We start from the raw sequence: 11706 nt of genomic DNA, 5'->3' as shown, positions 1-11706 counted from the left end.
TCTCCATTCAGGCTGCATACTGTTTGTGAAACACCATTTTCCACCACCATGCTAGAGTGGCTAATGGTAGGTAGGCAGGCTAGCTATAGCAACTTAGTTTAATGCACTGACTGTAATTCGCTCTGGATAAAAACATCTGTTAAATGACTCAAATGTAAAAATGAACACTTGCAAAGCAGTGGGTATTTTTTCCCGAATGAGCTCCAGCACTAAACAAGACCTAATTTTGTCGGTCCGTACTGGACCAAATACGCAACATCTGGGTCGAGCATTCCTAGGCATTAGCCAAGCATGATGGTGGAAAATGAAGTTTCATAAAGAAAGTACATATATTTTCCCTTTTTTTCTGCTTTCTCACCATTAAATCAGTTAAGGAGGAAATCCACACCTTTGTAGCCTGAATGGAGAATGTTTTACGTATGAACCGGTCCACAGGGGATACAAGTGTATAGCTGGCTGCATGCAGTCCATTTGGATGGTAAGATGAAACGGCTCAATATCGCCATCTGCCGGCCTTTGGACTACAGTCAAGTCAAGTGGGAACTTTTTATACGGAACTAAACATCACGGAACGGAACGTCGTTCACGGAATGGTTTCAGTGCGGCACAATAATGGCATCTGTGGAAAAGGCACATGTGGAGATCTCAGCTGGGATATTAGGTAAGCTTTAATAGTTTTTCTTAGAATTGTTCAAAAGAAGTATAGCCAGCTAGCTAGATGATTAACCTTGTATCGTTGGTCTCTCCCAGACTGAACAGACTGGACTCAAGCTGGTAGCTAGGCTAACTAACATAGCATTGGCACTCTAGCATGATCAGATAATCTATGGCTGTACGTTAGGTATCTAAAAAGTTACATTAAACCCTATGGAGTCTTAAGTAGGCATATCAACGTACTAGCTAGCTATGGTACTTGATTTTAGTTATCTTCACTCTGCATTTGAAATATCAAATGGCATTAACGTTCGCTTTACACGCGAAAGGTCCACGTTTTTGGGGGGCTCCCGAGTGGCGCAGCGGTCTAAGGCATTGCATCTCATCGCTTGAGTCGTCACTACAGACACCCTGGTTCGAATCCAGGCTGTATCACAACCGGCTGTGATTGGGAGTCCCATAGGGTGGCCCAGCGTCTTCCTGGTTTGGCCGGTGTAGGCCGCCATTGTAAATAAGAATGTGTTTTTAACAAACTTGCTTAGTTAATAAAGTGAAATAATAAACAGAAATCTAAAAAGTAGCTAGCCTATGTGACGTAACTAACTTAGATAATTGGTTAGCAAGCTGTCTGTGTAAGTTAAACATTTGATCGAATCAATAGTTCATGCCCAGCCTTAGATTCTAGCTAGTGTTTATAGAGAAGCATGAACAACGATAGCATTAGGTGTTAACTGTCCGTTAGGTTAAGCTAGATATGAAATGGCAGAGCTAAATTGTTTTGAATTTGCAACCGATTAAGCCTAGCCATTATTTGTGTAAGTCAATATGTTAAATGCCTAATTTTCACACCTCAGAAGAGGATTCTGAGCCCCAGGAGGACCACAGTGCTGAGAGTGATGATTCTGACAGAGGGAGCGATGGAGGGGGTTCAGAGGATGGAGGGAGCGATGGAGAGGGGTCAGAGGACGGAGGGAGCGATGGAGAGGGGTCAGAGGACGGAGAAGAGGATGGAGAGAGTGATGGGGAACAGGCTAAGGATGGAGGGAGCGAAGGAGAGAAAGACGAGGGCGAAGGCAACAGGGAAGCAGGTGATGTCGACGCCAACCCCAATGCTGGATGGGCGGAGGCCATGGCCAAGATTCTGCAGAAGAAAACGCCAGAGAGCAAACCCAGCATCCTGCTGAAGAACAAAGAGCTGGACAAGATAAGGGAGAAGGTGAAGAAGGAGAGTCTGGAGAAGAAGAAACAGGTACTGTTTATTTTCATGTCTGTGTGGATGTACTTGTATGTCAATCTCTCACTTTAATGTAAACGGTATTAAACTGGTTATTGAAGTCAGATGATAGCCTGATAACAGAAATGGCCTTAGACCAGTTCACCTGGTGTTAAATTCCACCCATGGCATTTATTCAGTACAGCTTGCATGTATGTATGTGCTTAAACTTTTTCCTTGGCCACCAGACTGATAAAAGGCAAGCTTGGGAGATGATGTGTCGAGAGAAACCAGACCTTGTAAAAGACCGAGAGAATGAGAGGAACATGCAGAGAGTTGCTACCAGGTACAAACACACTTGTGCCACTTACAAACCTACAGTGCCTTCGGGAAAGTATTCACACCGTGTGACTTTCCAAATTTTGCGGTGTTAAAGCCTGAATTTAAAATGGATTCAATTTCGATTTTTGGTCACTGGCCTACACACAATACCCCATTATGTCAAAGTGGAGTTATGTTGTTTTTTCTAAAACAAATTAATGAAAAGCTGAAATGTCTTGAATCAATAAGTACAGTGCATTTGGAAAGTATTCAGACACCTTGACTTTTCCCACATTTTGTTACTTTCCAGCCTTATTCTAAAATTGATTACATTGTTTTTCCCCCCCCCTCAATCTACACACAACACCCCATAATGACAGCAAAAAAAGTTTAGATTTTTTTGCAAAAGTAATAAAAGGAAAACACAGAAATACCTTATTTGCATAAGTATTCAGATCCTTTATTTAGGACTTTGTTGATTCACCTTTGGCAGCGATTACAGCCTTGAGTCTTCTTGGGTATGATGCTACAAGCTTAGCCATGCCTATATTTGGGGAGTTTCTCCAATTCTTCTCTGCAGATCCTCTCAAGCTCTGTCAGGTTAGATGAGGAACGTCGCTGCACAGCTATTTTGAAGTCACTCTAGAGATGTTCAATCGGGTTCAAGTACGGGCTCTGGCTGGGCCACCCATGGACATTCAGAGACTTGTCCCGAAGCCACTCCTGCATTGTCTTGGCTGTGTGCTTAGGGTCGTTGTCCTGTTGGAAGATGAACCTTCGCCTCAGTCTGAGGTCCTGAGCACTCTGGTGCAGGTTTTCATCAAGGATCTCTCTGTACTTTTCTCTGTTCATCTTTCCCTCAATCCTGACTAGTCTCCCAGTCCCTGCTGCTGAAAAACATCCCCCACACATGATTATGCCCCCACCATAATAAATTAGTGAATATTTCTAAACCCGTTTCAACTTTATTATGGGGGTTTGTGTGTAGATGGGTGAGGGTGGAAAAAACACTTTTAAACCATTTTAAATTCAAACTGTAACACAACTACAGGTGGAATTCAACAGCATATCTCTTAATGATGATACAATGCCTGCCAGGTGAGGATGGGGATAACAAAATGATTAGATCAGAGGGAAATCCCATGCATTTATGATTTAGTGCTAAATATAAGCGTCGCAAAAATATTACAATTAATCTTACAGTGAATTGGCTTTAAATTCTCCCAGAATGACAGTGTGCTGTGTGTACCCCTCCTCTCCACAGGGGGGTAGTACAGCTGTTCAACGCCGTGAGGACGCACCAGAAAACGGTGGATGAGAAGGTGAAGGAGGCGGGCGGCTCGGAGAGGAAGAAGGCCAAGCTCCTCTCCTCTGTCTCCAAGAAAGACTTCATCAGTGTGCTGCGTGGCACAGAGGGAGGCAGCGGGGTTGTCAAGACCGAGAGACAGGCGGTGAGTTTCATCCCCGATACCTCTCTCTCCCACTGTGTTGTTTTCCCAGAGTTGGTCTTAAGGCAGGTGCTAAATCAGCCCCCCCCCCGCCTTAAAGATTTATTGCAGCTAAAGTGTCAATTGCAGGCAGTTGTAGTTGTGCTGAATATAATAATTATAATTCCATTCTCCCGGATGCCGGTTGCTGTGCACCAAAGCACCTCACTCGCACGGCTCTCTCAGCTATATCAATTCTTATTAGCCAGTACCCGCCAGGTGATCGGGTCCTTGTCACAGGCCTAGCAGCTCCAAAGTAGCCTACAAGTGAAGACCGACCCATCGGGGATGCATCGGCGTGCATCCTTCTTATCGAATTCTGATGCGCACTTTGATGACGTCAGAAGAACTGTCCACGTTTTGCTTTTCCTCAGCCAACAAGACGAGTAAACAAACCGCAAAATCACTAGCCTGTGTCAATTTTCTATACCCCACAGTAATAAAGTTAATCGAGCTTGGTCGTTCTGTGCGAGAAATCAACATTGGATACAGACTCTGGGGCAGTTGTGGGGCGATAGATCCCAAATTCATACAACCGCTACACATAATTGTTTTTTAAAAAGCAATAGATCAACAAGTTTAGCTTAATGTCGATAAACTATTTTTTTTTTTAATTACATTATAAGCATTGCGCACAAGGCAGTAGGCTACGCGCAAATGTTCCAATATGCAGTGGTGGAATAAGTACTTTTACTCAGTATGACAATTAGGTAAAGATGCCTTCATAAAAAAGTGGAAGTCACCCAGTAAAATACTACGCGAGTAAAAGTCTTAGTGTTTGGTTTTAAATCTAAGTGAAACTATGAATCATTTCAAATTCCTTATATTAAACAAACCAGACAACACAATTTTCTTGTTTTTTAAATTTTCGGATAGCCAGGGGCACACTCCAACCCTCACACATAATTTACAAACTAAGCATTTGTGTTTAGTGAGTCTGCCAGATCTGAGGCAGTAGGGATGACCGGGCATGTTTTCTTGATAAGTGAGTGAATTGGACCATTTCTGTCCTGCTGAGCATTCAAAATATAACAAGTACTTTTGGGTGTCAGGGAAAATGTATGGAGTCAAAAGTACATTTATTTTCTTTAGGTATGTAGTGAAGTAAAAGTTGTCAAGTACAGATACCCATGAAAACTACTTAAGTAAAAATACTTTAAAGTACTACTTAAGTACTTTACACCACTTCCAATATGCAATTAGCAGGAAAACACCGTTCACAATGCACACGAGAGAGCGGTTTCGTGTGACGGAGATGAAAATATCCGTTAGAAATTTAGAAAGCTGGGAGATCTAAACATGCAGCAACTAGCATGGGTTGCTAATATGACTAGAATTGGGCCTTTGGCTAATTGACAGTGAAATAAAGTTGATTTGAAAACCAGTAGAACATGAGAGAGTTGCTGTTTTCAGTGGCATGTGAGGAAGTGTTTATATAATTCCCTCATTTTCTTTAGGATCGGATTTTGGCTAGGCTTCTTTGAAACAAGTAAAGACATGCCTCGTAAAATGACAAACATCCAGGTTTTAAACAATTACTTTGATAGTTAAATAGTTCTAAAATTCTAATTGACAAAGTCAATGCACAACAATTGTAGGAAACACTTTTCAAAGTCAAAAACTTCTTTCAAGTGAATTATGAATTATACTTTGTTAATTTTATTAGGTCTAATTATTTTAATCAGGATGTTTTGTCTAACGGGGTAAATGCAGATGGACAAACCAGCATGCTTCAGCCTTTGTATTTATAGCCACTATGCTGCATCATTTGGGCTACAGACGATAATGCTTATTGCTTCTAGCACATCTGATAATATTGACCTCATACTCAACTCGGGACCTCGATGACAGTTCCACGGCTTTTTTTCATTGTCCTCTAGTCAAGGACTGATTTAGACCTGGGACACCAGGTGTGTGCAATTAATTATCAGGTAGAACAATAATAAAATAAAATGCCTATTGTATAGGACAGGTCTGTAATAATTGCTCTCATAACCGCTTATTTAATTGTAATAATTTTATAAATATTCTCTGGAGTGGCCTGTTGTCATAAGTGTAGTTTCCCTTGATGTCCACATGGTGGCACTGTTGGCTTTGGGATGTTGTGGAACTTTCTTGGAGACTATTGTTATGAGACTGAGGAGTTGGGCGTTGTAGTGGTGGTCTATTCCTGCGTTTGATCATACACCTGAAGCGGAAATAGATTTTATATAAGAAACTGATCATGTATGAGTAGTAAGTACCGTCTTTGTAAAAAGCTGATATATTTTGTTTGTGTATAGACTGGCAGGGATGCAGAAGAGAAGCCAGCCTGGAGCGTGCTGAGAGACGACTTTATGATGGGAGCCTCCATGAAGGACTGGGACAAGGAGAGCGACGAGGAGGGGGGCGAGCAGGAGGCACCAGGGGATGTGGAGGACGACAACAGCGAGTCGGACTGAGCAGACGGGGCCCATCTAAGTGTGTGTATGACTGAGCACGCCCAGGGGTGTGTGTGTGTGTACACACGACTGTGCCTTTTGAGTCCACTGTGAGGAATGGCGCTGAAAGGGTCCTGCATCGCTGAGATCGGCTCAACCCAGCCTCCCTCTCCTCTTCCCCCCGAGGCAGCTCTACCAGGCCCAAAGACCCCTCTTTGAATTTTCTATATGGAACCAGGAGCTGAAGAAAGACTGCGGTCAAGGTCCTGTTCTGGCTCACAATGCATTGGGTCAGGATACCTAGTTTGTGTAATGCTGGTGCTCTCTGGCTTGTCAAGGTCCCACTGAACATTTTCCCATCTGAACTCTGTTGTGTGTGTATATAGACCCCCCCCCCTAACAGTTGCATGTCCCTCAATAAAAAGCCCGTTGATAAACATTTCCCTTTTCAGTTTTGTGTTTAATTGTTTTTTTGGTGAACTGAGTTATAGCACTAGTTTAACTAAAGACTTATCAATGTGTTTATACACTGTGTACAACACATTATGCACACCTGATATTTCCATGAGACTGACCAGGTGAAAGCTATGATCCTTATTGATGTCACTTGTTAATTCCCCTTCAATGTGTAGATGAAGGGGAGGAGACCGGTTAAAGAAAGATTTTTAAGACTTGAGACAATTGAGAGACATGGATTGTGTATGTGTGCCATTCCGGGGGTGAATGGGCAAGACACGTAAGATTTAAGAACTGCAACGCTGCTGGGTTTTTCACGCTCAACAGTTTCCTGTGTGTATCAAGAATGGTCCACCACCCAAAGGACATCAGCAAATTTGACAACTGTGGGAAGCATTGGAGTCAACATGGGAACTCTTTCGGCACCTTGTGGAGGCTGTTCTGAGGTCAAATGGGGGGGGGGGGGGGGTGCAACTCAATATTAGGAAGTTGTTCTTAATGTTTTGTACACTGTTTATCTAGTTTATTTCATACATTTTATATATTTATTTTATGCAGTGGTGGAAAAAGTACCCAATTGTCATTGAGTAAAAGTAAAGATACCTTAATAGAAAATGACTCAAGTGAAAGTCACCCAGTAAAATACTACTTGAGTAAAAGTATTTGGTTTTAAATATACTTAAGTATTAAAAGTAAAAGTATAAATCATTTCAAATTCCTTTGTTAAGCAAAGCAGACAGCACCATTTTCTTGTTTTTAAAATGTATGTGTAGCAAGGGTCACACTCCAACACTCAGGCATTATTTACAAAAGGTGCATTTATGTTTAGTCCTCCAAGCATGTTCTCTTGATAAGTGCAGGAATTTGACACTTTTCTTGTCCTAAGCATTCAAAATGTAACTAGTACTTTTGGTTGTCAGGGAAAATGTGTGGAGTAAAAAGTCTAACATCTTTGGGGGATTGTAGTAAAGTAACAGTCAAAAATTATAAATAGTAAAGTACAGATACTCCAAAACACTACTTTAGTACTTTAAAGTATTTTTATTTAAGCACTTGACACCACTGGTTTTATGTGGGATGGTTGTCGTGATCGTATGACAAACAAAAGACGTAGTAGACATGCTGTCAGAGAATGTGAGATGCCCTACTGATGACCCCTCGGAGAGGAAATGTGTGTGTGCCAGAGAGCACAGAACAGCTGGTGACATTGAGACAACGTCCCACTACATAAACCTCTCGTTTTGTGACGCCCACCCCGTTTTACACACTGCTCTCCTGCGTGTGTCTACTGGACGGTTGCCAAGGTGACAGCCCTCACATCGGAGTGACCCTGAGCGCCAAGTTGATGCGGCGACTGCCCAGTGGCAGTTCTGCTGACTCTTCTCCCTTTCTCTTCTTTTTTTTTTACTCCCTCTCTTCCTGTCTGACTCTTGCCACACTCACACAAGTCGTGGAAATATTTGCAGAGCGCCCTTTTCGCCGCAAAGGAGAATGCCCGCCACGTCTCAGCCGACCTGTCTCCACCGCTTAGAACGCTCATTCGTCATGGCAACACTGCGACCTGCCACTGTAGAATGCCAGGGCTCTCCTGGCTCTGTTGACACACTGCTAGAGAACCAGCCTGCTATGTCATCTCATCCTCTTCAGTCTATATGGTATTGTCTTCTGTCCCTCTCTATTAGGTCCAGCTTTCCCTTTGCTGCTCTAACCTGGGCCATGTTCGTTAGGCCCAGAGTGGAAGAAAATGTAGGTAATTAGCGAGGTACTACCCGAATTTGCCCAATAAGACTCACTTGTTTTTTTAGTTTTCTGTCATTTTGTCAGTGTGCCCAAATGAACACGACTCAAGGGTTTTCCTGAGCCAGTGTACAGGGATTGTAGAGACAGAGTTACTAATACAGGTTCACTGGGTGTAAAAGGAATGATATAGGGATATCTGCAGATGCAGAAGGGGATTAAACATGACAGGGTCACTCACTACATATGTTTAGAGGGCTTAAAGTAATAATGGTGTTCTGTCTGTGTTACTATACTGTATACACTGACAGGTCGTGGTGTGTTCAACACAGTGAGCAGGTGTTGGAAAGGACATGCAGGAACTGCCTTCCCTGTGTGAGATATTTACCTCTACTCTAAATGCACCACACACGCACACACACACTCACACCTCTTGTTGGCCTAAGACGTCTGTGTGGGTATTGATTTAGTGACAACATCTGGTTTACACCAGTAAGGCCGGGCTCTGAGAGAGTTTCTGAGAGCCTGTCATAGCTGATGAATTGCAGGCTTTGGTTTGGGTGGATTGCGGTTGGAGGTGTGGGGGGCAGGGTGAGAGAGGGAGGGAGGTTTTAGCAGAGACAGGAAAAAAGACTTGGCAGAGGATGAAAAACGGTGGGATTTTCTTGGGAGCGTAAATGTAAATCAACCTGGCGCATTATGACTGTGGGAGTGAGAATCCAAGAAAATAGATAGATCGAGTGGATGCGGGAACGTCCATGAACTTTCACGGCTGACATGGTGCAGTCCCCCTCAGACAGGTGCAGGGATGACAAGAGAGCTGTAGTGTACCACTCCCTAACGAAGACCCAGGGGAGAACCATTCTAAACATCCCCCGTTTAAGAGCTGGATAAAGGGTTTTAAAAAGAATGAGCATAACAAATTACTTGTAGTAGTAATGTTGTTTTGATTTAAGTTATTCAAACCTACGGGAAGCAGTATTCTTGCCAATTTCTGTCATGTTATTGCGGAGGATTGAGAAAAGAAAAGGTTTTCCCAGAACCCACAAATCAAATCAGCCTATATAACTTATTTATCCAGTTCATATAATTTCTCAGTAAGCTCAATTTTATGTTCTTGTGATTTCGGAGTTTTCATCCGCAATATTTTTCTTCAGAACCATCCCAACTCGAATCTTAAATATTTATGGTCTACTTTATCCATTGCAAAATGCGGTACCAAAATAAGTGTATGTTTTACACCGGACTTGTGGATGTGGTTATTGAGCTAGTGGACGCCAAATTATTCATCTGGCGTTAGGACCCCGTGGTTGCGCGCAGGGACATTACCCGCTGCACTGTCCGGATGGGCACACTAAACGCTCATTACAATAAATCGTCTCGTAACCTGAAGTTGAAGGAGTCCCCCGGCCTGAAAGTGACGACCACAACATCCATTTGAAGAAGAAGGAGCACGTGGTTAAGTAAGTCTTATAAATCTCCCTCTACAACTGGCCGCATGCTGTTGTGCCACTGGCAACATCAGCTCTGTGGACCGATTTTCAGAGCAAGAAGAGATGGAGGAACGCGTCAACGGTCTACCATTGTATTAAAAGGAAATACCGATTATCTTTATACTTCAACCTACTTACCATACTTTTGATACATTTTTCCCCCCGCATTTTCTCCCATTTATTTTGACCCAACACGTGCGTTATAACAACTTTAATAGGTTATATCTCCTCGAGAGAACACTTTGCGAGAACCAGGACGGGTTGATTTTTGCACTGTTGTATGCTCTTCTGCCAAGAACCGCGATGCAACTGCTCAGCGAAGCCCACCTTGATCTCGAAATAGAGAAATCAAAGACGGACTTGTGCTGAGCGCGGTACTGGCCACCGTTGGAAAGCTCGCAGCGCTCTGATGCGGTAGAAGGTGTGCGCTAACCCACAGGCTACACGTCTGTTCTGTACAACTGGAGATAGCGAGCTGGCTGGTTGTAGTTTGTTTTTGCGTCAAGGTTTTTCGTGTTAAACTTTGATTGGCATTTAATGGCCACAATTCGGTCTTTTTCGTTTGGACAATTGTAACTTTACGCGCGTTTAGTATGCGTTTGTTGTGAAGGGATTGGTAATAATCATACATAGCCTACTGCTGCTGTCTGCTCCCCGCTGCCCGTATAACGGATTTTACAGATTAGTTCACTTCCATGGTTGAATGGATTTCCAGGTACAATTTGAAATATCGTGCTGAAACTGGGACCACAAAACTACCACGTTTCCCAATATTTCGGCCACAAGTAGTTAAGTGTGTAAGCCTATATATCCAATATTTAGGCTTTTTTTCTCATGTTTATATTGCCTTTCCGTTATATTTAAATCTCCTTTCCAAGGCCGCTTTATCTTTTTTTTGTTGTCAAGATTTCAAGACGCTGCTGTAGTCTATTTTTAAAGTTCACAATGAACTACTGCGTTTTAAGTCTTCTACTGACCATGGATTTAGCCACTGTGGCCGTCAGTTTGTCTACATGCAGTACGCTGGACATGGATCAGTTTATGAAAAAGCGCATAGAAGCCATCCGTGGACAGATACTGAGCAAGCTGAAGCTCACCAGCCCCCCGGAGACGTACCCCAAGCCCGAGGAGGTGTCGCGGGATATCGTCGCCATCTATAACAGCACGAGGGACCTGTTGCAGGAGAAAGCCAACGATCGGGCGGCGACGTGTGAGCGCCAACGAAGCGAGGAGGAGTACTACGCAAAAGAGGTTCACAAAATCGACATGCAACCCCTCTTCCCCTCTGAGAGTAAGTGTGTGTGTTTGTGTGTGTGTGTGTGTGTGTGTGTGCGCGCGCCTGAATACGTGCCAGAGCGCACGCGCACCTGTGTAACGGTTTAATGCATAATTGAAAAGCTCCAATAACCAGTAATTACCCACTGGACACAGAAGTCAGTTCAACGTACATTTGGTTGAGTTGACAACTAAAGTGAATTCAACAAAACATGTCACCATGTCATTGAAGTTAGGTTAAAAGTTGGGTGACTGCAAATCCAATCCGTTTTTCCCCTGTGAGTTTTTGGGTTGAAATGACATGGAAACAACGTTGATTCAGCCAGTTGTTGCTCAGTGGGTAGTATTATCTGCAACGTTTTCAAAGATCGCCATTCCCTTTATGTATGTCATCATGTGTGTTTGGGATTATTTTTTGGGGGGGGAAACTATACGAACTATTGTAAATCGCTCCAATTTGTAAGTCGCTCTGGATAAGAGCGTCTGCTAAATGACTTAAATGTAAATGTAACTATTCCTGGCACTATTCCTGCATCCAGGCAGGCAAAAACAACGATACTGCGAACCCTGCAGTTCGGCCTGTGCTGCTAGAGCGGTCATCGAGAGAAAGTAGCCTGACTTGAACCTCTCGTGAGATAGGGGGATCGATT

At 43.2% G+C, this 11706-nt stretch overlaps 2 protein-coding genes across 2 annotated transcripts in view; both read left to right on the top strand.

Annotated features, from left to right (window-relative positions):
- Positions 1-553: 553 nt before the first annotated feature.
- Positions 554-6536, top strand: rrp15 (ribosomal RNA processing 15 homolog). Its single transcript, XM_055903898.1, has 5 exons — positions 554-661; positions 1509-1903; positions 2116-2213; positions 3453-3639; positions 5958-6536. The coding sequence occupies exons 1-5, from the start codon at positions 613-615 to the stop codon at positions 6114-6116; spliced, it is 888 nt and encodes a 295-aa protein (XP_055759873.1). The 5' UTR covers positions 554-612; the 3' UTR covers positions 6117-6536.
- Positions 6537-9616: 3080 nt separating this feature from the next.
- LOC129837601 (transforming growth factor beta-2 proprotein-like) overlaps positions 9617-11706 on the top strand; it is a 32824-nt gene continuing 30734 nt past the window's right edge. The window contains exon 1 of the mRNA XM_055903899.1: positions 9617-11072. Coding sequence (XP_055759874.1) covers positions 10727-11072 — 346 coding nt within the window. The 5' untranslated portion in view covers positions 9617-10726. The remainder of the gene's footprint in view (positions 11073-11706) is intronic.

This window comes from Salvelinus fontinalis, chromosome 38, assembly GCF_029448725.1.
Source record: "Salvelinus fontinalis isolate EN_2023a chromosome 38, ASM2944872v1, whole genome shotgun sequence".
NCBI classification, from domain to species: Eukaryota; Metazoa; Chordata; class Actinopteri; order Salmoniformes; family Salmonidae; genus Salvelinus; species Salvelinus fontinalis.
The sequence above is the reverse complement of the archived record's forward strand: the minus strand, read 5'-3'. Positions and strand labels throughout refer to the sequence as shown.